The following is a 27940-nucleotide window of genomic DNA, read 5'->3' as shown; positions in this document are numbered from 1 at the left end:
AACAACACCAACAGTCAAACAAACAACAGACAGGCGTGCTGCACGGCTTTGGTACCAAACTGAAAGCAAAAAGTCAGATGGAGGTGGCAAAGGTCCGGGGCCCTCTGAAAGCCAAAAATACAGACAGAGGTGCCGTAAGTCCGGATCCTCCTCCTCTAACCAGAGTCCCAGATTGGGCCCCGAAAAGTCGGGCCCCTAACACCCTTGGAACGTCTTCCAGGGCTGCGGGGCGAGAAGTCCGAGCTCGTCAGCTCCTTCTTCGTCCCGCCCAAATTCCAAACAACCTGGCTGAGCGCTCACAGAACAGACCTGGCTGAGTGCTCACAGAACAGTCAGAATAAGGCAGAAAGAGACAGAATCAGACAGACGCCGGCCGGCTTACCTCCCAGTGGGTGGTCGGTGGTCCCTGGGTGGAGGATCTCCTTTCCTGGCCAACGCACCAAATGAAAAGCTCTCAGGGAGAACTTTCCCTCGGGATGGAGACCCTCCAACTCTAATGACCAGACCGAGACACCACAGGATGCAATCAGCAAGATTATTTGGTTTATTGTCGGGATACACAGGCACAGGCACCTGAGGGCGCTTCAGTCACTCGGGGGACTGGCGTGCCCCACGGAACCAAGGATGGGCTTTTTATAGGATTTTGGGGAGCAGAAGCAAGCATACAGAAGCAGATGCATGGTTACAGGGATATAATTGGTGGATTCTAATGTGGCAAGGGTTCAGCCCAGGGGCAAGTTTCTTAGCTACCTTCCTGAAACATAACGGCTGACTCGGCCCCCCCACCAGGGTGTGGGACCTCTCCCGGGGCTTTTCTCATTGTCAGGTGCTCAACCGCAGTCGTCCTGTTGCCAGGCCTTCAACCAAACACATCCTGCTTGGCAGCTGCTGTGTACTCAGCGTTCTAACCTTTCTCTGAACCAGTCATCTTAAGTACAGCCTTGCAAAATGGCATTACTGCTGCTAAGCTGGGGTCTTTCAAGGCCTCTCCCTTGTATTTACGGCACGGGAAGAAAAGACCAAGTAGTAACACCCGGTGTCTCCACTGCATGACCTCTGCTGAGCCCGGCTGATGCATGTGGAACTGACACACCTGGACCACACCTGGGTGGTGGTCAATTTACTTCTGCCTTTTACTTCCTCAGCCTTTATCCTTGAGATTTAGGCTGGTCTTCTGGGATTTCTCCCTAATTAATTCAGGTCTCCTAGTTGGTCTTTTGTTACCGAAGTCATGAGCCAGGTAGTCACGAGCCAGGGTTTCCCACTGTGCTTCCCAGTTATTTTCTACCTGGAGACTTGGGTATATAAGTGGTGAATAAAGCTACAGGAGTCTCTCACTCTTTTTCCTCACTCTCACTCTTCCTTCCGCTCTTCCTCTCCCCCCCCCCCTCTCTCTCTCTCTCTCTCTCTCTCTCTCTCTCTCTTCCTCTCTTCCTCTCCTGGTTTGACACGATAACCTGTGTGTGTGTATGTGTGTTTCTTTCATCCTGTAGGCTTTCGCCCGATTCTCGGTACCGTGTCGGTGCTGGCGCCGACAAATGGAGGTCCCACTGAGATCGGAGAAGAAAGGGGGTACCACCTACGGGACGTCCCTGGAGCCTGGCCGGCATAGGAGAAGGGACGGATTGGAGGTAAGATGGGCCAGAAAAGGCCTGGATGATTTGGGCTAGCCTGAGTAAAACTTGTCATAAAAAAGGGACAAGGTCATGGTAAAGTGTTTTTGCATATGCGTTCTGTTAGAGTTATATTTTAGTCTTTGGACCCTGACTAGAGATAGTTTACACCCTAGACATGAGAGAGAACGGGTTTGGGAAAAACAGTCCTCCCGGACTCTCCGCAGATGCTTTGGAGAAAGAGAAAAATCTTTTCAGAGCTCTCCTACGAACAGAGGGACAGCAGGAGACGTCCTGCCTCTCTGCTGGCTCCTATTGGAGAAATGCTTATTTCTGGTTCTGGGTTCCATAGGTAGGATATGTGTGTCCCTTCGGTGGGACACCATCTAGTTTTTTCCCTTTATGTCTATTGTCTGTCCTTGGTGCACCAAGCTGTCCATGTCTGTCAGTTTATGTCTGTGGTTTTTGTTTCTCGTTGTTTAGATGTTTTATGTTTCATGTTCAAAAGGAAAAATGGTAAAGACTTTATCTGTCAATCGTTCACACCTTGTTTTGGTTTTAACTCCTTTCGAGAAGGAACAAATGAGTGAAAAGCAGTTTCAATCGACCTTTAGAGCCCTGCACCTGTAGCTTGGAGCATAGGTCAGCTGGAGAAGCTGCCCGGGGGCTAAGCGTCTCCACGAGCTGATCTTAAAGGCACCAACAGCTCCTCAGCTTCTATGTTAAGGGAGCGGATGGTTGTTTCTTTTAGAAAAATCCCTGACTTATTATGAGACTTAGCAGGTGACAAGGTGCTTCTCTTAAAATCATAGCTAGAAAAGTAAAAATGGTGATTGGTCTAAATATTAAAGATAGGTGTAGCAACTTCAATTTTGTTTCTGATTGGTTTTAAATGTATAAATGTGCTCTACATGCCTTGGTTATGGACTATTGGCTTTTAAGTTATTGGATATGATTAAAAAGGTATAATATTGGTGACAGAAAGTTGACATAAAGCTGGTAATTTGGATGGAGTCATTCTGGACAACATGTGGCATGAGCCAACCTAGGGAAACAGGTCTAAATTGAGATAATATTTTTATAGAATTCGTACTCTAGAAACCAGGCTTCTAAAAGAATTTAGGACAATGTCTCTTTGTTGAGGTATTGGAGACCGCACGATCGTGCGTTCATATGTAGGAATTGGCAGTCAAACTTTGTAGCATGAAGGATAGACTCGGTGTTTTGGAGACTGAATTTTGGAGACTAGTTTGTTAGAGGTTAAGTTTTGCTTTCCAAAGTTGTGGTTTGCCCTGAAGTTATCTGTATTTTAATGCTAATTCCACTGCCCCAAGGACAGCTGCCTAGTCACTACTCAGAACTCAGGTGACCTTGTGGTTGTGCTCTGGTGTTACAAGGAGAATTTAAGGATTGTGATTAAGGATTGCCAGTGTTTCATTGACTAACTCAAACTTATTTATAATTGAGAAAAAATCAAACAGGTAGAGATTGTTACAAGATTTACGAAGGATTGATGAGGTTTTAGAACTTGTGAGAGCATTAGAGCTTGTTTGCTTACTTCAACCGCCATTTCAAGACAGATTTAGAGGATTGTTTTTATGCAGTTTGTTTACATCCTGGCGATTGTTTTTATTTTGTGAGCTTGCTTATAATTTTAGAGAGCCCATAAAGTGATATCATTAAAAATTTTTACAAAAGAATGGCTAATAGCCTTATTATGTAATTTTTTTGCTTCTTCAATGTAAGAAGTTAGAACTTTGAATCTTTCAGTGTATATGGAAATTTTTACTACAAATCTTTGCTCTCAAAATGAGCTTTAATATTTGGGGAGTAGCTGTTACACTACTCCAGAAAAGAATATTTGAAACTAATTTTAAGCTTCTAAGGATATGTTAATTGCCAAAGTACCTCACCTTACCAGAGGACTTACCTTTGTTATCCTCATTGAAGATAAAGCTTTTGTCATTAGTACAAAATTGTAGGCTAGAGTCATGGAAGTATTTTAAAAAGAAACCTGGTGAAACATACCTTATTCCAAACAGCAATCAAATTGGTTATTACAAAATACTAATATTTGGCCTATTACATATACAAATTTCAGGCAAAATTGATAATTTTACTCCTTGCATTCTTTTGTATTTCCTGTACATTTGTGCATGCAACCCATAGAAAATGCGCTTAGTGTATTTATAGGTGGTTCATCTAATGAAAAGGCTACATGTACAATTGGATCACTTGTTTATTCTCTTCAGTTCCCCAAGCTTCAACACAGACTATTAAATTACGTGTTGTTGCCATTGTTTTTAAATGTTAAAAATCAAGCTTTCAATTAATATACTGATAGCCAATGTGTGGCTTGTGGTTTTACAATTGATTAAAAGTTTTCGTTTTTTTTTTTAGATACTACTAGTCCTCAAATTTTACAATCACTTAATGCTTTATTAAAGGCAGGTTTTCTACATGAAATCAGTGAGTGATGATTTCAGTGTGAATTGTCTGACTCTTCCTTCCGCTCTTCCACTCTCTCTCTCTCTCTTTTCCTCTCTTCCTCTCCTGGCTTGACACGATAACTTGTGTGTGTGTATGTGTGTTTCTTTCATCCTGTAGGCTTTCGCCCGATTCTCGGTACCGTGTCGGTGCTGGCGCCGACAGCTCTGCTCTCCAGAGTCAGCAGAAATGGCATGCATCAGCAACACTGAGCCAGGAGATGGAGACATTAATTCAGTGTGCTAGCTAGCTGGTGGCTTTAGGGTAAGTCTCCAGTCAAAAACCTTATGAGTAGGGCTCTGCAACAGGACCAGCTTGAGAGCCACTTGTTAAAGCAGAGAAGCCTACTGGAGGAAGGAACCATGTCACCAGTGCTTCATGGATCCCTTTCCTCCACAACAGAAAGACACTGGGGAGAAACATAACTTTCTTCTATGAAAAGGCATTTTTTTTAAAGGTTAAGCAAAAGAAAAAATTAGACCAGCAACGCATAATGGAAATAAAATACAAATCACATTTGTGATTTCAAATTTTCTATTAGTCCTATATTTTAAAAATAATAGGTCAAAAGAAATGAGCGAAATTTGAGGAATACATCATGGTTCTAGACAATGCATTATCATTTAACATATGATCAGTATAGACATTACCAATGACGTCATTAACACTGATGTATTTCGTATTAAGCTCTGTATTCAGATATGCATTTTACACATGTTGGCACAAAGCAAAGGTCTTGCATCCAAGGGGCTAAGAGTCAAATAAATGTGACCGGAAAGGTGGATTCAACTTGCTGGATATAAGATGAGAGAGAGAGAGAGAGAGAGAGAGAGAGAGAGAGAGAGAGAGAGCGCAAGAGCGCAGACAGAGGAATCTAGAAGAATCCAGAGCAGAAAAAGAAAGCTGTAAACTGAACATTGCCAACAGACTGGACAGGGCCAGACTCTCTGCAGGAGCATAGAGAACAGAGAAAAGAGGGAGAATAGCAGGGTTGTAAGGAATTTGACTGGCTGGGGGCAGGGAGCCTTTGAACGCAGGAGGCTGGTATGCTGGCATGGACTCTGAAATGTGCAATAATACCTGGTTACCTGTAACATTGAAGAAGCCTGGATCTCTCACAGGGTAATGAGAACCACAGGTACCCATGTGTCCCTTCTCCTGGGTAAGAGGAACAGAAGGTAGTTTCACAAGTTCCAGAGGAATGCTGACTCTTACCTAACTGCCACAGGCTGAGCTCATTGGACTTCCCCTTGGGATTCGGGGAACTGAAGTTTCCTATGGACCTGACACCAGGGGGATAGTAACATGATCTTTTATAATAATAAAACAAAAGACAGTCTAGAATCAATTTACTAAGTGAATTAATAGGGAAATATAGGATAAGTTGGCTAATACCCCAGAAGGGAAATCTCTGGTATAGGTTTCAGATGCTGTCAGATGACATTTGCACCTTTAGGGTTGTTGTGGTCTAAGTTACAACATCTCAAACATTTTACATAATAGTCACAAGAATGAGGGCCCATGGCTTGCCAAAGAATGATACCCGGACTCATTGAGTGTGTTATTCTGCAGAAATCCAGCATGCTGGAGTCCCCCATTAGCAAGTCAGAGAGACTACCAATGAGTTTGCAGGCATGATTTAAAGTACATTAGGGAATCCTGGGGTAGGTGACTGTACTGGCTGGTTTGTGTGTCAACTTGACACAAGCTGAAGTTATCACAGAGAAAGGAGAATCAGTTGAGGAAATGTCTCCATGAGACCAATATGCAGGGCAGTGATCTCAACTAATCCCTCTCAAGATGGGAGGATCCAGCCCTTTGTGGGTGGTGCCGTCCCTCAGCAGGAGTTCTTGGGTTCTATAAGAGAGCAAGCTGAGCAAGCAAGGGGAGGGAAGGCAGTAAGTAACATCCCTCCATGACCTCTGCACTAGCTCCTGTTTCTTGACCTGCTTGAGTTTCAGTCCTGGCTTCCTTTGGTGATGAACAGCAATGTGGAAGTTTAAGCCGAATAAACTCTTTCCTCCCCAACTTGCTTCTTGGTCTTGATGTTTGTGGAGGAATAGGAATCTGACTAAGAGAGTGACCTCTATGATAATGTCAGGTCCATCTCAACTATATGGGAGTGTCAGGACTGGAAATTTGTCAGGCAGGTCTGAAAACTGCTGGTGACCCTTAGTCCTTGCCTCAGGCTAACTGCTGAGGCCTGGAATTGCCCAGTTCATGGAAACAGATGTTTAGACCTAGTCTCCTTAACTGTCAAGTTGAAGCCTGTTGTGGAATCAGCCTACCTTTCTCAACAGTGATATCAGGGAACATATAGGCATTGATAATAAGTAGCTATGAAGGAAGTAAATATAGGACAAGATCTAGAACATTTCATTGCTTAACAATTTCCACATTCTAATCAGACTGTGATCTTTAACTCAGATGTGGCTTATGCTCTACAGTGGCTCCTGTTGTGCTGAGACAGAGCAGAAACAGATGCCGATTAAGGTACTTGCAGGTGTGCATCTCCAGAAACTGACCTTCCTTCCATCCACTCTTTGGGGCTTTGGTAATTGAGTTTGCAGAAACAAATCAACGATTGGCAGAAATAAAGGAACAGAATTATTAATGTGCAAGTAGACAGCTGTCACACTGAGCATTAAACTCAGAGACGAGCCCTGACGATTGTGGCTTAAGGATTCTTTATGAGGAGGACAGAAGTGAGGCCACACCAATTTCAGAGGAGGAGTCAGTGCTTTATAGGGGACATGGGCCAGGCACATAGAAGTGACAGCATCTGGGAACACAGTCTGCCTGGGATCTATGGGCGTGAGTTCTCTTCTTGTCTCCTGCTTGTTATCCTTCAGGAAGTTCATCCTTAGGACCTTTACACAGATAAAGGAGCTTCAGAAATGATGCCTAGCTTTTATTTCAGGTGCAAAGGAGGACTGATTGCAAGCCAGAACTCCTAAAGCTGGTTTGTTAATTTAAAAAACAAACAAAAAACAGACAAACAAACAAAAACATCAGGCTTCACTTTGAAGTATTTGTGTTTTCTGAGTTCCAACACATTGCTTTACTCAGCTCTTAAGAATAAGATCCAGGATTTCTAGGAGCATGACATGTAATTCCACATTACTTCAGCTTTTGCTCAAGTAAATAGCAAACACCTTAAGTACAGAGTCATCCCTTAACCCAAGTCCTACAGTCAATGTCTGGGCCCTGGGCGCTCTAACAAGTTTGGATAAATGACCACCAAATGTGTGTGTGTCTGTGCCTGTGTGTGTGTGTGTGTGTGTGTGTGTGTGTGTGTGTGTGTGTGTGTGTGTGTATGTACATATACAACTAGCCACATTAGGAGGAAACCAAATAATGAGACCCACTGACTCATCCAGCCAAGTCCATCTTCAGGCTCCTGCACAGGATTAGGCTTGAATACAAAGTGGTCAGGATGTGGTCCATTCCACCCATTGTTGATCCTGGCACTGTATCAGTGGCACTCTCTCCTTGTGAAATCTCTTTCTAGGGAACAAGTTCCTTTCTTTTCTTCTTCTACTTCTTTTTTCCCCAAGGAGACTCCTTGGAAAAATACAATTCCTTGGAAGCTCTATTCCCAGGGGCAAAAGGCACAAGGATGTCTCTCCTTAGAACATCTGATGCTACGATGGTGGTGATAATTTGCAGCCTGATCTGAATTATTCCTATGTTTGAAAGCAGTGTTTAGAATTTAGTGGGTGATTTATCTGTCTGTAGGGTTTATATAAATACTACTTACTAGTCTTTCATATTATTTGGTTTTCTTTTAATTTTTCTAAGAGAAGACATGGGGAATCCATGGCTGGATTTGAACTCCTGATCTTTCTACTTCTGCTTCTGCCCAACTTCTACATGCTTGCAAGTATTGTAATGTGCTTTTAGTATTACAGGGCATGCATGTGCCACCAGGCCTGGCTAGTCTGCTAGTTTTTATGCTATTCTATTTTAAATGTCTTATTTTTGAAGTGATCTCTATACATTTGTATCCAACCATCTATACAACTCCAGGCGAAGGTGCACCCCATATAATAAAGCCAATACTAATATATATCCATATCCATATATATATATATCCATATATATATGGATATATATATATACATATACATATATATACATATATATAATCAAAGAAAGACTTGCTCTGCTTTTCCTTCCTTCCTTCCATAGCCCAGGCTGACCTTGTACTCCCTATCTAAGCCTCTCATGCTCTCATGTGCTGGGATTGTAGGTGGACGCCATCACTCCCAGTCTTGATAGTTTTACCTTGCAAAGCTCTTGTAAGTTTATGAACTTTAAATGTCTGTTTTTGTTTCACATCAGCCTTCTTGGGTTGGTTCAGGACATACTATCCAACACAGGACCCCTTAGTATTAGTAAAAACAGCAGCATAAGAAAAGTAATTCTCACCTTCCCTTCTTCCTATCACAAACTATAACATCTAGGAAAATTTTCCTAGATTTCCCATTTTCCTTCCCCATACCAGATAATATGACCCTCATTTTAAGAGGCGACTTTCCTGTACTCAGATGACAAGAGCACTCTACTCTTTTAATCTTAATCTCTTCCTTGTACTAAAAAGCCATAGATTATGTAATTTATGAACAACAGTTTAGGTAATTTACCTCTCAACTCTAAAAGTTGGCCTCCAATGCTATTTCTCTATGACAGACCACTCTTCCTTAAGACTGAGCACGAAACTGCACAAGTCAGGACAGGAGAGTTGGCTAAGTAGTTAAGAATGCTTGGTACAATTACAGAGCATGCAGGTCTGTAGGTTGATGGTATTATGCAGGTGAAGGTAGGCCAGAAAAAACAAGGCCTGTCATTGGACAAAAAGGAAGGGAAGTGGGAACTCTCTTTAGAAGTGAAGGAGAATCAGGAGAGAAGGAGTCAGAGGGAGGGAAAGGACCTGGGAGAACATGGCAGCAGATGTTAAGATTCTTTTCTGTGTATAGATACAGGTAATAGTGAATATTTCCAAGGGATGGGTATGTACAGGACTTTGTGTTGTCTAGATGGGCAAATTATCTTATCAATTGGATCAGAGGTTATTATGTGATGTGTTCTTTCATGTGGTGACTTAATTGAGTTCAAGAGAAGGTGTGATGGCAGGAAGCACCAAGCCTGCCACGAAATTGGGGTGTGTATGCTTGGTTTGGAAACAACCTGCCTTGGGGATTTAATGGGTAGATAGATTGCTGCCGGTTTCAGAGAGTAGCCATCAGCAGTGTGAGATGGGAGGGAGCTTAGCAGGTGACATATTTGCTGACTGAAATGAAAATAATCCACAGATGACACGTGTGTTGATACTAGTGGGGAATAAAAGAAACCATTTTTATTTTATATAATAACACAGGTTTGGTACCCAGAACTAACATGGTGACTTCCAAATACCTTAACTCCAGTTTCAGGGACATAATACCCTCTGAAGACACTCTTCCTCAGAGAGACCCACTGTGACCACTCATCATGTTTTGCTCGAAACTCCTATCTAAGGGGACCTGCTTAATTCTGCTCTCCTAAGTCTACTTCCTTCTCTATATTCCCAGTGTTATCCAGGCTACTTTCCCCCACATGTCCCTGAACACTCCTCTCTCATCTATCCACACCCATTCCCTCACTTAGAGGATAGTACATGGTATAAACCTGATGAATATTTATTGACTGCATGAATTTCTGCTATGAAAAATGAAGTATACTGTTAAAACTTCTAAAATAGTTTTAAAATATTTATTTTTTTCCCCACACCTTCCATAAAAAACTTATGGCCAATTTTATTCAATCTTGTGGGAAAATTTGTCTTTCTTGACAAGGTGCCCTGATGTCTTTGGTTTTCTGCTGTATGTTTAAGGAATTTTATTTAGGGCATTAGCCTGAGGGCAACAGAAAAGTGACAGATGTGTTCTTTGTCCTCATTGTTGAGTGCTGCAGCCACCAGGCAATGTGTGGTGACCAAATACTCGAATACACCATGTAGCTCGTGCAAGTGAGAAGGAGAAATTTTTTATATTATTTCACTGTGATGGGTTTTCATTTCAATGGCTGCATGACTAATGGCTTATATATGGGAGAGAGCAACTCCATCCTTAAATACTGTATATAAGCTGTTTTGTTACCAAACTGGCCGACAATCTCCTTCTTATTTAAGTGCAAGGATACCGGTTAAAATCACCTCCAATCTCTAATATGTGAAGGTTTTACAGAAGAAATAACTGGTTGAGAATAAAATTATCAGCAGACATAAAGCTTTTAATTAAACCAAGATGGTCAGTACTCTGAAACAAGGCAGGGCAGATCCCCGTCTCTTTTCTTCTCTTCACTGCCAACCACAGCAATGACAATAAATAATACCCATGCTCCTCTGCAAGCATGGTCATCATCATTCTCATGGGCACAACCCCTAAGGCTGTCATCACCCCATTTCCCAGATGCAGAAAGTGAGGTTCCAAGAACACTACTTGGCAACAGCAGACCCAAGACGCTAAAAGTTTATGTGGTCCCAGGGACAGGCCGCATGTGCCATATCACTTCCCTTCCCACACCAAGATCCCAGATATTCTTAAAATAGATGAAAGATCATTTAAGAGCATCTCTTGCCAGCACTGCTTCTTGTACACATCAATGCTGTACACACACAAAAGACTAGGTGGATTCAAATCACAAAGCAAAACTGAATTCCACGTCATTCATTAAATTATTGAGCGTATTAAAAATGGAAGTGTGAGAGGGGGATTGGGACTCTAATTTTGCAGCACAAACACTTCCACCCACATGCCAGCCTCTCATTATGGTTCTGTGAAGGGGCACAGATGATATCCATAGCCTTCATTTCACTCAGCTCTTGCTAAAACTGTGAACATACTAAGTCATCACTGTAGTTCATAGCAACAAGGAATCCAGCCCACCCATCAGGCTCTCCTTTACCTGTAGGGGAGCCCAGCACTTCATAATTTCACATTAATGAAGAGTAGACTCCGTCCTTGTTTCTATCTTGCATTTCATTTCCACAATAATTTGAAGAGCATGCGGAATGGGGATCACGTGAGGAAATGTAAACAGTGCTCAGTTACCACAGCTCTGAAAGATATGTTCTTCCAACAATGTAGGTGACTACTCTATCCAAGCCTCAGGGCCATGCCCTTGACCTGGTTACTCCCTGAACTAACACATGCAGAAGATATACTTTTTCAAAAGCTAACTCCCTGAGTGTTCTCTAAACCTGCACACATGCTACTGGAGAAATGGCCAGAGGAAACTTACCAATACATACGACCTTTAAGTTGTCTTTCGAGTGTATATATGTTGTTCCCTAGTCTAGACATTCTGACTCTATCCTACACTTTCCTACATGACAGTGGCTGCTCTCCATCTTCCTCACTCTCCTTTCCCATCTGTGCCTTCAGCCATTGGCCTATTTCTCAGAGAAAACAGATATGGCTAGAAAAGAAAAGAAGCTTTCCAAACTCCTTCGGACAAGTGTCCCATGGACCCCGTGTCCCCATCTGTGAACAGTGCTGCCTTTATCTGAAGCTATTTCTTTCTCTTCTGTTAAACTCCCAGCCCATGAGTGCCAGGGTTAGTCTTGTGTTTGTCAGACTTACTGGTGGGACAAACTGTCTGTTAGAAATCATGTAAAGGAGGGAAATCTTTTGCTTTTGTTTCCTTGCTTGTGGTTTCAGTCCAGGTCAGCTGGTTCCTGTGGAGAGGCAGAATATCCTGGGAGGAAACTAGGGTGGGAGGAAAGCTCCAATCGAGGAACAGCCAATTGACATGGGGGCCAGGAACCAGAGTGTAATCTTGACCTATCTCCCAACATCCTTTATTTCACTTGGAACCCACAGCCTCTGGAGAGCCACCCACATCCATGGTGAGCTGTTCCATTCTAAGACCGCATCCCAGCCACTCAGAGGCATGCTTTACTAATCTCCTAGGTGCTTAATACCATCAATTCCATAAGCAAGAGCAGTCGTCACAATTCCCATTTTAAACACTATGTGCTACTTACCTTCTTATACAAACAAACACCTCTGTCAACCCCACTGCCACAGCTAATAACCCTTCTTCTCCTATCTTCTAGAGCAGAACTCCCTGGAGATCCCTTTCTGTGTCCTATCCCCTTTTGCAATTCTCAGTTGACTCACTGTGTAACAAACTGCTTTTGTTCAAATTAGCAGTGACTGCTACATCCGGAAATCCAGTGGCTCTTAGTCCTGTTTTCTGTTTTGATACTGGCCGCTCCATTGTCTTGTATCTGCTCTCCATTTGGTCTTCAGGAACCCTGCTTTGCTGAGGAATCCTCAGTTTCCCCACTGTTCTCCCCTGGATTGAAGAGCCACACAGACTCTTGTTCGTCATCTCTTCTCTTCTCCCATTCCCATGCATTTTCATGGCTTTAGCTACATGCTGGCATGCTGCCCTGTGTAATCCAAAGGCAGTGTCCCCAGACTCATAGCCAGTTGCTCATTTCCCCTGGGAATTCCAGTGTCTGGTAGATCTCTCAAAACTTAGCTTGTCCCAAACTAGCCAGGGACATTCCTGAAACTTGAACGACTCTGTCTTCTATTTCTGAGTCTATGACAAGTCCAGCCTCTTGTTTACTAGGTCAATGTCTTACCTGACTCCCCCTCCTTCTTTCTCTCATGTCCCAGGCAATGCACCACGGTCCACAGTGTTTGTGATCCAAGTGTGCTGAGCCTCCGTCCACTTTTCACCCTCTCTGCTCTTGCTCTGCCCCACCAGGTCCTCATTAGCTGACCTCAGCTGTGATGGCTTCCTGAGTATCTCCCTGCTCCTTGCGTTGCTCCATAGTAGTCGATTACAACAGTCAAAGTAGCTCCTGTAAGATGTCAGTCAGAGAGTGTTCCTTGTAATGTCATTTGCCTTAGTATAAAAGCTGGAGTCTTGGGTGATGGGGAGATGGCTCAGCAGTTCAGAGCGTTTGTGACTCTTCCAGGTGACCCATGTTTGATTCTTAGCACTAATGTCAGGTGGCTCTCAACTGGGAAGGATCTAGCTGCAGGCATTTTTTCAACAGCTCAGCCCGTGTCAGCACACAGGAACAGAATAAAAAGGGGATTAGGCATGCTGTCCTTGCTCCCCCTTACTCTGATGAGACCCCAGCCTATGGGATGCTGCTGCTCACACTCAGGTGGACCCTCCTATGTCAGCAAATCCTCTGAAAATGACCTCACAGACTGAGCAGTGGGTGTTGCAGAAACAAAAGATTGCATGTGTTTTACATGGAGATAAACTTCTAAGAGCTAATACCCTACTTTTAATCAGCTCTCTGAGACCCCAACCTTCAAACCACATAAATTCAGCAGCAAAATAGTACATTCTGAGGTTGAACTTTCTCCTCTGCAGGAAGAAGAGAGGAACCTGGTAGCTGGTTTGGTCCAAGCAAGGTGCTTTCCCTGTGCTCTGCTGGAGGCATAAACTCCGTGAACTGAAAATAGCCAAGAAAACAACTATAATTTCCTCCTTGCTTCCTACAAAGGATTGAACAAAAATGCTCAGGCCCTCCCGGGCGATCATAAAGAAGTTTAAAATTTCAAATATTATTAAATATGTAAGTAAATGGGAAAAACTTCAATTTCTACCAAGTTCATTTTTTCTAGGATAATAATATTCTCTGGGGGCTGGAGAGATGGTTAAGAGCACTGGCTGCTCTTCCCGAGGTCCTGAGTTCAACTCTCAGCAAGCACTTGGTGGCTCAGGACCATCTGTCTATGAGGGGATCTGGGGCCCTCTTCTGGCATGCCGGTGTACATGCCGCAGAGCACTCATTAACTAAAAAAGCAAACAAAAAACAAATAAAATTTTAAGCAATTTGAGGTTATTTTGTTCCATAAAACCAGAAGACCTTTGCTAACTCCTAAAATCCTGTGTGAGAAAAACACAGGCTCTGTTGCTAGGGACTTTTATAACGAAACCACTCCCAGGAAGGAAATTTGAGAGTGGCTCTCCCCAGGAGTGAGTGAAGTGGGTAGGAAACACCATAACATCTACTTAAAAGAGTGTCTATTGTGAGAAGTGCTGATATATTTTTAAACACTTTAATTTGGTACTTAAAATAATTATATGAAATATACAAACACATGCTATATTCTTTTTAAAGCTCTCTCTGTGTGTGTGTGTACAGTTTTGTGTATGTGTGTGTATATGTTTGGGCATGTGTGTGTACATGTGTTTGTGTATGTGTATGTATATGTTTGGGCATGTGTGTGTACATGTGTTTGTGTATGTGTGTGTGTGTGTGTGTTTGTGTGTGCATGTGTATTCTCAAAATGTGCACCAGTACATACATATGCACTGGTTCAAGTGCTCTTTTTTGAGCATATATGACATATATGCATGTGCCCATACAGGACAGAAGATGGTACTGGGTCTTCTGGAAATGGAATGGTTTTGATCCACCTGATTTGTATGCTAGGAACTGAACTCAGGTCCTCTGTAAAATCAGCAAGAACTCTCAACTCCTGAGGCAGTGCCCCGCAAACCCTGCTCCATTTGTAAAGGTTTTTTCTTTTTTTTAACCTGTCTATCAGTACAACATCAGAAATTTCCAATACTGCTCTTCCCAGAATTCTATTCACCTTCAACCAAACAGCAAGGCTTAGCCAATGGCTCACCCAACCACAGAGCTCAAAGTTGTTTCCAGAGTTCCCTATGCTACACCGGCTCGGCTCTTTCCACTTGGAATCTGGGCACTGAAGCATCTTCTCCAGCCCCATCAACAAAGGCACCGACTCAGAACAAGAGAGCAACTGACCAAATACTTGAGTGACCCTAAGTGCTTGTAGAAATCTGATGGTCAGAGCAGGACGGCAAAGGAAAACATAATGCTGGTTAACAAAAAAAGTTCTCCTGCTTTAGAACTGACGGTTTCCAGAAACTTTGCTTCAGCTGAGCCTGTTTCTTCATCCATCACAGGGTTACCCTGTAGGGTTAGGTACTTCAGACATCATGGTGGCACATGGTGCATTTCAATTTAGAAAGCCTCATAAGTCACTTCTAGGAGATGCCAAAGAAGACAGTAAGGGAGTACAGCCCTCTCTTGCTTCTCACAGAGGCAGAACGGGCAACCTCTGTCCTTCACTGTGTTACGGGCATTGGGGCCCTGCTTCCAGGTTGGAGATAAACTCAGAGAGACTCCATAATTTATGGCTTTAAGTATGAAAAGAGATGCAAGTGAATTCAAATTAAGTAATTGCATCAATTATTTTAAGTGTTTGTTTGGTTTTCATTATATTTAGGAACCTTTGAAATCCTCTCACTTAAAACTTATCTCAAAAACAAGTCTGCTAAAATGATTTAGTAGGTGAAGGCCAGGGTTGGCCACAGGCATATGACAACTTGAGTTTAATTCCCTAAGATCCACATGGTAGGAGACCAGAGCTGATTCTAACAAGTTATCTTCTGTCCTCCTTGTGCCTATGTGCTCCCCTCGCCCACACAAAATAGCTACATTAAAATGAAATAAGAAAAAAATAAAACCTCAAAAATAACTTCCCAAAATTAAAAATAACATCACTATATACATTTATGTAAAGTGTAAACGTTTTCATATTGCCTAGATATTATGGTGTCATCCCAGTAGAATAACTATTCTTGATACATATTCATTCACTTTAATCAGTTTCCTTGCTAAACATGTCTCTAAAACTATCTCTGCTTTTCTTAGTGTATTTAATGGGTTTATATTATTTTCATTATATAAAACACGTAAAATTTTTCACAAGGGTATATATGGCTACACATTTGAAGTTGTTGATATTTTATGACTCTTCTTTCTAGACCACACTATTTTGATTGAGAAATGATTCTTTCTATAAATGCTGGGGTAGCTGGAAAATTCAGGAATTTTGCTAGCCATATAATATTCTTGTCTAATTTAAATATTTTTAAATATGTATTTCTCCGCCATTTAAAATTTTAATTTCAAATACTTTTTTAATTTTTGAAAATTTCACATTTTATTTGCATCATTTCTTCCACTCCCTCTCTTCCTCCAACCCCTCCCATGTCTCCATTAACACTCCTCTCAAACTCATAACCTCCTGTACAAGTATATATGTACACACACTCACGGGCACACACACATGCACGTGAGCACACACCCCGACACACACACACCCAACCTGCTGATCTCACTTAGTGCTTTTTATATATACATTTGTCCAGGGCTGACTTCACTGAGCACTGGATAAAAGCGAGACATTTCCTCTCCCCTCCCCTTCTCGTGTTCAAATAATTACTCTGGACTCTGAAGGACCCTACCACTCACTCACAGATGGTGAGCTCTAGACTTTATTCCTGCTTTGAGGTAAACAGTGAGATTCCAACATGAATCGCAAAGAGGGAATCTCTCAGAATCCTTTTCACAAACAGCCATGGCCAACAAGTTCTTGACTTTGGATCTCTAAAACTCAGACAACCCTTTATTAGCACACATGCCGTGGGTGTCTTAGAGTCCACTGAGCAGCTCAACCAGCGAACATCTGCTAGTTGCTGTTCAGTCATGATGGCGGGCCTAGTTTGCTTTGTAGTGCTATGTTAAACACCATGTAAACTCTGGGAGGAGGGATTTATTTGACTTACAGGTCTGATCATTGAGGGAAGCCAAGCAGGCACTCAGGCAGGAGCAGAGTTGGGGACTGTAGAGGAGTGCTGCTTGCTGGCTTCTCTCCAGGATCACATTCAGCTGCCTTCCTTATACCTCCCAGAAACACATGCCCAGGCACTTCACTGCCCAGAGCGGACAGGGGGCCTCTCACACCATTCAGCAATCAAGACAATCTACCGAGACATTCCTACAGGCCAGTAAGATGGAAACATTTCCTCAACTGATGTTCCTGCTTCCAGATGACTCTAGTTTGTATCAAGTTGGCAAAACTAGCACAGGGAGTTTAGATGGCCAGCCATGGGGGCAGGGTGTGGGACAGAGAAGATCTATTCTCTGCCCTGGAAACAGTGGCTCCAAATACTTGGCAGATTACTTGACAGGCAACAACACAAAAGGCTATGTTTTCTTAGCATATCACACTGGTGGGGCTAGTGAGATGGCTCAGGAAGTAAAGGCACTTGTCATCAGGCCTGACAGCCTGAGTTCCATTCCCAGATTCTGTATGGCAGAAGGTGAGAATGACTTCTTCAACATTCTTCTAACATCTACATTGTGTGCTCTGGCAAATGCATGTGCACACAAATGTGTGCATGTGTGTGTGTGTGTGCTCACGACACCCCCACACACATATAAAAATCAACAATAATAAAATTCAGCGCAACCCCCCCCCCCCGAAAGGAAAACTCATCCTAACAGGAGTTTTGGAACTCAGAGTTTTCAAAGGAAAATTGGGGAGAGACTCATCTCTGGAAATGAAGATCACTAAGACACATAACTTACAGGTTTCTAACTCATCTACTCTCCTCAAGTTTAAACAGAAATTTCCAGGTCCTGGCTCAGTTCTTCTTGAGTTCAAGATAATATACTAGCAATAATCAGAGCCATGGGGCTAACATCATTCCTTTTCCAAACAAGTAATACAGTAATAACTAATTTTCTAGAGAAGGAAATAATACAGTAGGAATTGAAGCAAAATCATTTTACACTAAATTATACACGAAATCTTTAAAAATTAAAACAAACTATTCAAGGAGATCTCACACTTGTGGTAGTAAAATGAACCACATTAATGAACCACAAACGTTGGGGCTTCACTACCAACCCCATGGCCACCAGCCCTGTGGCTACCCAGTACTTGCAATGTGGCTAGTTCAGAGTGAGCTATGCTAGAAGAATAAAATATGTCTTATATTCAAAGTATTTAGCACTACAGAAGAAATGAATACCGAAATAGTTTTATGGCTCCATGTTGAACTAATGTTTAGGATAAATTGGTTTAAGTAAATGACATTACTGAATTTAATTCCACCAGCTGCTTCTTGCTGTTTTAATGGTGATTCAAACATTGAAGAAGAAAGTTTCTGAGCAGCGATCCACAGAACTTTCTCAAACTGAGCAGAACTTTGGAGTAGAAGGTAAAAGATTAAAGAAAACACCTGTTGAGATGTTGCAGCATGGAATGTTCTTGGGAACATCAGGCTACTTGGGGATAGATTATCTGATGAAACGAATAGCAACCATGGGATTTGGGTTTGTGCGTGCATGCATGCCTGTGTGCCTGTGTGCGTGTGTGTGTATGTTTGGTACTTAAGAAATTGAGGAGTAGCCTTTTTTTCTCCTGCTAAATATGATCAGCCCCTGGCAAAAACCTTAGCCTTCTGTGGAACTGAGTTTGTGAATTAAGGGACCCAAAGCACAAATGTCTCTTTTGAGGTTAGTGTCATATTGCAATCTCTTCCAGTTCCAAGTAAGATCAACAGTCACACTGTGTTCCAGACAACAACCCCAAAGTGGAATTGGGTTATAGGAAACCATGCTTATTTCTTTCTTTGCTTTATGCCTTTGTGGATCTGACTTCCACACACTGAGCAGCCACTGCCCGGGACTTGCCTAGCTGGAGGGATTCACCCAGTCTCTACCATTTCCTCTTCCTCAACTGCCTTTTGGGATTTACATTTGTCTTTTCCTCCTATGGGCCATCAAGTATGCAAATTCACTTGGGTTTATCTATCTACAGGTTTTGGTAGGAAGGCATCATCCCAAAATGTCATCAGAACTGGAGGAACTCAAATTTGAAATCCAGAAATGTAAATTCGAGAGGCATGAACTTTATCAAATCCTGGACCTTTATATCTATGATGATTGGGACTACAGGTAGTCATTATGCCCAGTAACCTGTTCACTGTCTTGTGCTCTCTCTCTCTCTCTCTGCTAACACCACATTACCTCATATCACGAGAGAGTTTCACCTCTCATCCTGGATCTTAAGGAGCTTTGGCAGGCATTGGCTTGTGAGATAACCTAGGTGCTGTGTTTTGGGTCAACCTCCTTTGCACTTGTCCCTGAGCTTGTATTAAGGTAGATTCTGTCAACAGACGGAAGGACCTGGTCACACTTGATGCATCTAAGTGAGGGAATGAGATTCCTGTATGCCATCACTCTTTTACTCTGATTTTGTTCATTATACACAGATTCTATGGCACCTCCATTGATGTAATTGGCATCCTAATTGTGTTTGTATATGGGATGGTATATATGTATGTGAAAGTATTTGTGGGTTTTATGCTTACGGTCAGGGAGTGTGGGGAGTTTGATGGGATCTAAGGATCTGTCTGATGGACAGTTTGCAGGTCATGATAGTGTGGAAGCCCACATGGATCAACAGAACTCTTTGCATCTTCTATTTACTTTGGTGGTAGATAGGACTCTCCTGAGGGAAGGAGGGGTTACAAATCCTCTTCCCTGTCAAAGTAGTTATGCCCTCTGGGAATTCAGGTAAGAATAGGAAACAAGGTTTGAGAATCCCTGTTTTCAAACAAAAGAAATCTCATCATAATTATCTGTTGGACCCAAGGCTGTGACACAGACTGGAGGAAACTTCTTACAGAATTAGTCAATGCCTTCATGCTTACCTGGCCAACTCTTGAAAGTCAGTTCCTTGGAATTGGTAACCTGGCTCTGTTGTCCTGTGCTCAGGAGAATAAGTTTAATCAGCACAAATAGGACCCGGTTCAAAGGAGCAAGTATGTGGTATAAACTGGGTTTAAGTAATCCAGTCAATAGTCTGATTTCACGTAATCTTTTTTGACTGATTTGAACTTCATTATTTTTTTGACTCTATTGTTCTTTTTTTTTTTTTTTTTTAAGCTATCAACAGACCTAGAAATGGTGATTGTGGTAACAAATTCTGAACATTTGTTGTTCCCAAACAGGCATTTCACAGGTTCCACCCATTCCAGTACAGAGGGTCTTTGCAGAACCACATCTCCATAGCCTTTTTAGGAGTCCTTATTTCAAAATAAATGTTTGCTGATTTGCGCAGAAATATTTCCTTGAAAGAATTGTTGTTGGAGTCTCACTGTTGTGTTTTTACTCCAGTCTTTGTGTTTTTCGCATTCTTCTCTCTCCTCTCATTTCTTAAATTTGAATTTTTTATTGGATTTTTTTTTTTTTTTTTACATTTCACCTAATTCTGAAATCATGGGTTCAAATGGTTATTTGTTCCTTGGGCCATGCCCTAACACAGTCTGGATGTTGAATTGCCAATACTTCAATCTGAACATGCGATGAGAATGATGGCTTTGCAAATGATAACCAACTCAATAAGTGATGCTATGGAGAGGTACAAGGAGCTCATATGAGTGAACAGTTCCTACCGGTGAGTCACTGACAGAGATGAGAACCCAGCACTAGGCAGGGAATGCTTCTGTCCTGTATGACTTTGAACAAAAGTCAGGGCTCTGGTTCTGTAGTGTCTGACTCTTAACAAGAAACCTGCCTCCTGGCAAGGGTCTTAGATTTGTAGCTCTTGGACTCAGTTGTCCTACCTGTGAAGAGTGTTTAAGACCCTCCAATTGTTTTCCACATTAATGATCCTCTACATAGAAGAGGTTCGCACCATGATGGGAATATCAATCAACTGTGAACCTCTAGGTCTCTGACAGGAGATTTAAAGATCTGTGATCCATGAGAAACACATGGAAAGATTGTATAGCTATTGGGTCTTCAATTACCCCTCAGAGGTGATTTCCCCACTATGTGAAGATGGTTTTAGCATACCATGGACATATAAGCACCCATATGGACCATTTCTTCTTCCTTGATTCATATAAACTCTCTTAGTGTCAGGATTTTCAGAAGTACTTTGATTCATGTGGAATGTGGATTCTGGACTTGACCTCCTGTAATTGGTGCTAACTTGTATACTGTTATTCTGGGGATATCTGGGGATGAGGATCCTTGAAGTAATGATTGTACTGGCAAGAGTGATAGGTACATAGAAGCTGGCTGGGATTTACCATTTTTTGTTTCTGGTTCAGCATCAGGCACTCCCAGCTCCTGTGTGAACAAACTCAATTGAAGAACCATATACAGATTTTGCTGAATGAGAACAGAGAACTGCTGGTGGAGCAGTCTGAACTGCCAGCATCCTATTTGGAGGCAAAGGGGTTCTGTGAAGAGTCCAGAATGAACATCTGTGTCCACAGTGCCAAGCAACAGCAGGTAGGGTTAGGTCTCAGGGTCAGGTTGTCCTCGTGTTCACCATAAACATTGACAAACCATTATAACTGTCTATTGACTGACCTAGGTCGCATCCAAGTGTTCATTTATATGAAAATTTACAAGGCTTTCTGTGGAGATAGCCCTTTTTCAAGAAACTGCATGTTTGTAAAGCAAATGCTCCTGCTCTTCGAGAATCTGCAGTTTATTAGGAAGATAGGTTGATCACACATCACAACACTACATGTCATTACGTGTGGAGGGTGCTATGTGGGAGCTTCTCTTTAGACTTGCACAGGGCTTTGAGGGATGAAGAAAAAGCCCAGAGCTCATTTTCTTAACAGAGATCGTGTGAGAATCCAGGAATTAAGTAGTTTGTAAGGAGGAGAGAATGGTGGAAATGCCAAATAGATGGTGTTTATTGTGATTTTGTTCTTCCTCCCCCTTTTTCCCCGTATATGAAGATGGTGCCTTCATGCTTCATAGATCTTGGATAACTGACAGAGTCTGAGGAGCAGCCTGTCATTTCTATCTCATTTGAGGGCTCCTGGAGAGTTCATATCTGGGCCTTACAACCTGAAGCTGGTTAGAAGAGCAGGGATGTGGAAAAGGTTTCTCAAAGGCTGAGGGTTGGCATTAGAGTTGTGACATCAAGAAAAAAGTTATTCATATATACCCCCAATTCTCACTAAGAAAGGTGCATTGCTGTGAGGACCTGCATCTTCAGGGGCATGTGGGGAGGCCAGTTAATGACATGTGATTTTGTCCAGTCATTCTCTACCTTAGTCATTTGAGCTAGATCTCTCCACAAACATGAAGCTTTCTGTTTTGTGCCGGAAAGCAATCTTTGCATCACTTGTCCTGTTCCAGGAGGAGCCCCTTCTCTTATTTGTCTCAACAAACCCTTAAACCATCCAGCTATTTTAAAAATATGGATTAGATTCCTTCACTTTACCTGAATAGAGGTATCCCCCTGGAAGATTCTGGTGTGTCTCATTGGCTTCACCATGATCATGTGTAGTGAGCCATATTGGATTTGGGCCTGGCTGCTTTGTAACTGCCACAGTAAAAGTCATGGGATTGTTGGACAGAGGCCTCTCCCATGTATTTACGACACAGGAAGAAAAGACCAAGTAGTAAACCCGGTGTCTCCACTGCATGACCTCTGCTGAGCCCGGCTGATGCATGTGGAACTAACACACCTGGACCACACCTGGGTGGTGGTCAATTTACTTCTGCCTTTTGCTTCCTCAGCCTTTATCCTGGAGATTTAGGCTGGTCTTCTCGGATTTCTCCCTAATTAATTCAGGTCTCCTAGTTGGTCTTTTGTTACCGAAGTCATGAGCCAGGTAGTCATGAGCCAGGGTTTCCCACTGTGCTTCCCAGTTATTTTCTACCTGGAGACTTGGGTATATAAGTGGTGAATAAAGCTACAGGAGACTCTCACTCTTCTTCCTCACTCTCACTCTTCAACTCTTCCTCTGTCTCTGTCTCTGTCTCTAATATTTATATATATATATATATATATATATATGTATATATATATATATATATATATATATATATATATATATATATATATATATATTCCTCTCTCTTCCTCTCCTGGCTTGACACGATAACCTGTGTGTGTGTATGTGTGTTTCTTTCATCCCGTAGGCTTTCGCCCGATTCTCGGTACAGTGTCAGTGCTGGCGCCGACAAATGGAGGTCCCACCGAGATCGGAGAAGAAAGGGGGTACCACCTACGGGACGTTCCTGGAGCACGGCCGGCATAGGAGAAGGGACGGATTGGGGTAAGATGGGCCAGAAAAGGCCTGGATGATTTGGGCTAGCCTCAGTAAATCTTGTCATAAAAAAGGTACAAGGTAACGGTAAAGTGTTTTTGCATATGCGTTCTGTTAGAGTTATATTTTAGTCTTTGGACCCTGACTAGAGATAGTTTACACCCTAGACATGAGAGAGAATGGGTTTGGGAAAAACAGTCCTCCCGGACTCTCCGAGGTTGCTTTGGAGAAGGAGAAAAACCTTTTCAGAGCACTCCTAGGAACAGAGGGAAAGCAGGAGACGTCCTACCTCTCTGCTGGCTCCTATTGGAGAAATGCTTATTTCTGGTTCTGGGTTCCATAGGTAGGATATGTGTGTCCCTTTGGTGGGACACCATCTAGTTTTTTCCCTTTATGTCTATTGTCTGTCCTTGGTGTACCAAGCTGTCCATGTCTGTCAGTTTATGTCTGTGGTTTTTGTTTCTCTTGTTTAAATGTTTTATGTTTCATGTTCAAAAGAAAAAATGGTAAAAACTTTATCTGTCAATCGTTCACATCTTGATTTGGTTTTAACTCGTTTCAAAAAGGAAAAAATGAATAAAGAGCAGTTTCAATCGGCCTTTAGAGCCCTGCACCTGTAGCTAGGAGCATAGGTCAGCTGGAGAAGCTGCCCGGGGGTGAGCGTCTACATGAGCTGATCTTAAAGGCGCCAGCAGCTCCTCAGCTTCTATGTTAAGGGAGCGGATGGTTGTTTCTCTTAGAAAAATCCCTGACTTATTCTTAGCAGGTGACAAGGTGCATCTCTTAATAGTACAGCTAGAAAAAGTAAAAATGGTGCTTGGTCTAAATATTAAAGATATGTGTAGCCACTTCAATTTTGTTTCTTATTGGTTTTAAATGTATAAATATGCTCTACATGCCTTGGTTATGGACTATTGGCTTTTAAGTTATAGGATATGGTTAAAAAGGTATAATGTCAGTACCAAAAAGTTGACATAAAGCTGGTAATTTGGATAAAGTCATTCTACACAACATGCAGCCTGAGCCAACCTAGGGAAATAGGTCTAAATTGAGAAAATATTTTTATGGAACGCTTATTCTAGAAACCAGGCTTCTAAAAGAATTTAGGACAATGTCTCTTTGTTGAGGTATTGGAGACCACACCATCGTGCATTCATATGTAGGAATTGGCAGTCAAACTTTGTAGCATGAAGGATAGACTCGGTGTTTTGGAGACTGGATTTTGGAGACTAGATTGTTAGAGGTTGAGTTTTGCTTTCTAAAGTTGTGGTTTGCCCTGAAGTTATCTGTATTTTAATGCTAATTCCACTGCCCCAAGGACAGCTGCCTAGTCACATACTCAGAACTCTGGTGACTTCCCTAAGTTGTGGTTGTGCTCTGGTGTTTCAAGGAGAATTTAAGGATTGTGATTAAGGATTGCCAGTGTTACATTGACTAACTCAAACTTATTTATAATTGAGAAAAAAATCAAACAGGTAGAGATTGTTACAGGATTTACGAAGGATTGATGAGGTTTTAGAACTTGTGAGAGCATTACAGCCTGTTTGCTTACTTCAACCGCTATTTCAAGATAGATTTAGAGGATTGCTAACAGCCTTGTATTATGTAATTTTGTCGCTTCTTCAATGTAAAAAGTTAGAACTTTAAATCTTTCAGTGTATATGGAAATTTTTACTACAAATCTTTGCTCTCAAAATGAGCTTTAATATTTGGGGAATAGCTGTTACACTACTCCAGAAAAGAATATTTAAAACAGAGGTGGGCACTCCTGAGGCTGCAGAGCGGAAGAGACCAACAACACTGCTCACCCCTGCCCACATCCCTGGCCCAAGAGGAAACTGTATAAGGCCTCTGGGCTCCCGTGGAGGAGGGCCCAGGAGCAGCAGGACACCTGCCTGAGACACCACCGAAACCGGAAAGAAACAGACCGGATAAACAGTGTTCTGCACCCAAATCCCGTGGGAGGGAGAGCTAAACCTTCAGAGAGGCAGACAAGCCTGGGAAACCAGAAGAGAATGCTCCCTGCACACACATCTCGGACGCCAGAGGAAAAAGCCAAAGACCATCTGGAAATCTGGTGCACTGAAGCTCCCGGAAGGGGCGGCACAGGTCTTCCTGGTTGCTGCCGCTGCAGAGAGCCCCTGGGCAGCACCCCACGAGCGAACCTGAGCCTCAGGACCACAGGGAAGACCAAATTTTCTGCTGCAAGAAAGCTGCCTGGTGAACTCAAGACACAGGCCCACAGGAACAGCTGAAGACCTGTAGAGAGGAAAAACTACACGCCAGAAAGCAGAACACTCTGTCCCCATAACTGACTGAAAGAGAGGAAAACAGGTCTACAGCACTCCTGACACACAGGCTTATAGGACAGTCTAGCCACTGTCAGAAATAGCAGAACAAAGTAACACTAGAGATAATCTGATGGCGAGAGGCAAGCGCAGGAACCCAAGCAACAGAAACCAAGACTACATGCCATCATCGGAGCCCAATTCTCCCACCAAAACAAACATGGAATATTCAAACACACCAGAAAAGCAAGATCTAGTTTCAAAATCATATTTGATCATGATGCTGGAGGACTTCAAGAAAGACATGAACACACTTAGGGAAACACAGGAAAACATTAATAAACAAGTAGAAGCCTACAGAGAGGAATCGCAAAAATCCCTGAAAGAATTCCAGGAAAACACAATCAAACAGTTGAAGGAATTAAAAATGGAAATAGAAGCAATCAAGAAAGAACACATGGAAACAACCCTGGATATAGAAAACCAAAAGAAGAGACAAGGAGCTGTAGATACAAGCTTCACCAACAGAATACAAGAGATGGAAGAGAGAATCTCAGGAGCAGAAGATTCCATAGAAATCATCGACTCAACTGTCAAAGATAATGTAAAGCTGAAAAAGCTACTGGTCCAAAACATACAGGAAATCCAGGACTCAATGAGAAGATCAAACCTAAGGATAATAGGTATAGAAGAGAGTGAAGACTCCCAGCTCAAAGGACCAGTAAATATCTTCAACAAAATCATAGAAGAAAACTTCCCTAACTTAAAAAAAGAGATACCCATAGACATACAAGAAGCCTACAGAACTCCAAATAGATTGGACCAGAAAAGAAACACCTCCCGTCACATAATTGTCAAAACACCAAACGCACAAAATAAAGAAAGAATATTAAAAGCAGTAAGGGAAAAAGGTCAAGTAACATATAAAGGGAGACCTATCAGAATCACACCAGACTTCTCGCCAGAAACTATGAAGGCCAGAAGATCCTGGACTGATGTCATACAGACCCTAAGAGAACACAAATGCCAGCCCAGGTTACTGTATCCAGCAAAACTCTCAATTAACATTGATGGAGAAACCAAGATATTCCATGACAAAACCAAATTTACACAATATCTTTCTACAAATCCAGCACTACAAAGGATAATAAATGGTAAAGCCCAACATAAGGAGGCAAGCTATACCCTAGAAGAAGCAAGAAACTAATCGTCTTGGCAACAAAACAAAGAGAATGAAAGCACACAAACATAACCTCACATCCAAATATGAATATAAAGGGAAACAATAATCACTATTCCTTAATATCTCTCAATATCAATGGCCTCAACTCCCCAATAAAAAGACATAGATTAACAAACTGGATACGCAACGAGGACCCTGCATTCTGCTGCCTACAGGAAACACACCTCAGAGACAAAGACAGACACTACCTCAGAGTGAAAGGCTGGAAAACAATTTTCCAAGCAAATGGTCAGAAGAAGCAAGCTGGAGTAGCCATTCTAATATCAAATAAAATCAATTTCCAACTAAAAGTCATCAAAAAAGATAAGGAAGGACACTTCATATTCATCAAAGGAAAAATCCACCAAGATGAACTCTCAATCCTAAATATCTATGCCCCAAATACAAGGGCACCTACATACGTAAAAGAAACCTTACTAAATCTCAAAACACACATTGCACCTCACTCAATAATAGTGGGAGATTTCAACACCCCACTCTCATCAATGGACAGATCATGGAAACAGAAATTAAACAGTGATGTCGACAGACTAAGAGAAGTCATGAGCCAAATGGACTTAACGGATATTTATAGAACATTCTATCCTAAAGCAAAAGGATATACCTTCTTCTCAGCTCCTCATGGCACTTTCTCCAAAATTGACCATATAATTGGTCAAAAAACGGGCCTCAACAGGTACAGAAAGATAGAAATAATCCCATGCGTGCTATCGGACCACCACGGCCTAAAACTGGTCTTCAATAACAATAAGGGAAGAATGCCCACATATACGTGGAAATTGAACAATGCTCTACTCAATGATAACCTGGTCAAGGAAGAAATAAAGAAAGAAATTAAAAACTTTTTAGAATTTAATGAAAATGAAGATACAACATACCCAAACTTATGGGACACAATGAAAGCTGTGCTAAGAGGAAAACTCATAGCGCTGAGTGCCTGCAGAAAGAAACAGGAAAGAGCATATGTCAGCAGCTTGACAGCACACCTAAAAGCTCTAGAACAAAAAGATGCAAATACACCCAGGAGGAGTAGAAGGCAGGAAATAATTAAACTCAGAGCTGAAATCAACCAAGTAGAAACAAAAAGGACCATAGAAAGAATCAACAGAACCAAAAGTTGGTTCTTTGAGAAAATCAACAAGATAGATAAACCCTTAGCCAGACTAGCGAGAGGACACAGAGAGTGCGTCCAAATTAACAAAATCAGAAATGAAAAGGGAGACATAACTACAGATTCAGAGGAAATTCAAAAAATCATCAGATCTTACTATAAAAACCTATATTCAACAAAATTTGAAAATCTTCAGGAAATCGACAATTTCCTAGACAGATACCAGGTATCGAAGTTAAATCAGGAACAGATAAACCAGTTA

General features: G+C 42.0%; 1 protein-coding gene across 2 annotated transcripts in view; it reads left to right on the top strand.

Annotated features, from left to right (window-relative positions):
• Positions 1 to 24777, top strand: part of LOC134481231 (uncharacterized) — a 55085-nt gene extending 30308 nt beyond the window's left edge. Inside the window, exons 2-7 of one of the 2 annotated variants that reach the window (XM_063271824.1) lie at positions 1494 to 1631; positions 4221 to 4364; positions 13488 to 13692; positions 18767 to 18903; positions 21069 to 21252; positions 22909 to 24777. In XM_063271824.1, coding sequence (XP_063127894.1) covers positions 13633 to 13692; positions 18767 to 18903; positions 21069 to 21252; positions 22909 to 23049 — 522 coding nt within the window. In that variant the 5' untranslated portion in view covers positions 1494 to 1631; positions 4221 to 4364; positions 13488 to 13632 and the 3' untranslated portion in view covers positions 23050 to 24777. The remainder of the gene's footprint in view (positions 1 to 1493; positions 1632 to 4220; positions 4365 to 13487; positions 13693 to 18766; positions 18904 to 21068; positions 21253 to 22908) is intronic. The other variant, XM_063271825.1, reaches the window with a different exon arrangement.
• Positions 24778 to 27940: the final 3163 nt, after the last annotated feature.

This window comes from Rattus norvegicus, chromosome 12 (genome assembly GCF_036323735.1).
Source record: "Rattus norvegicus strain BN/NHsdMcwi chromosome 12, GRCr8, whole genome shotgun sequence".
Taxonomy (NCBI): Eukaryota; Metazoa; Chordata; class Mammalia; order Rodentia; family Muridae; genus Rattus; species Rattus norvegicus.
Note: the sequence above shows the minus strand (reverse complement) of the source record. Positions and strands in the feature narration are given on the sequence as shown.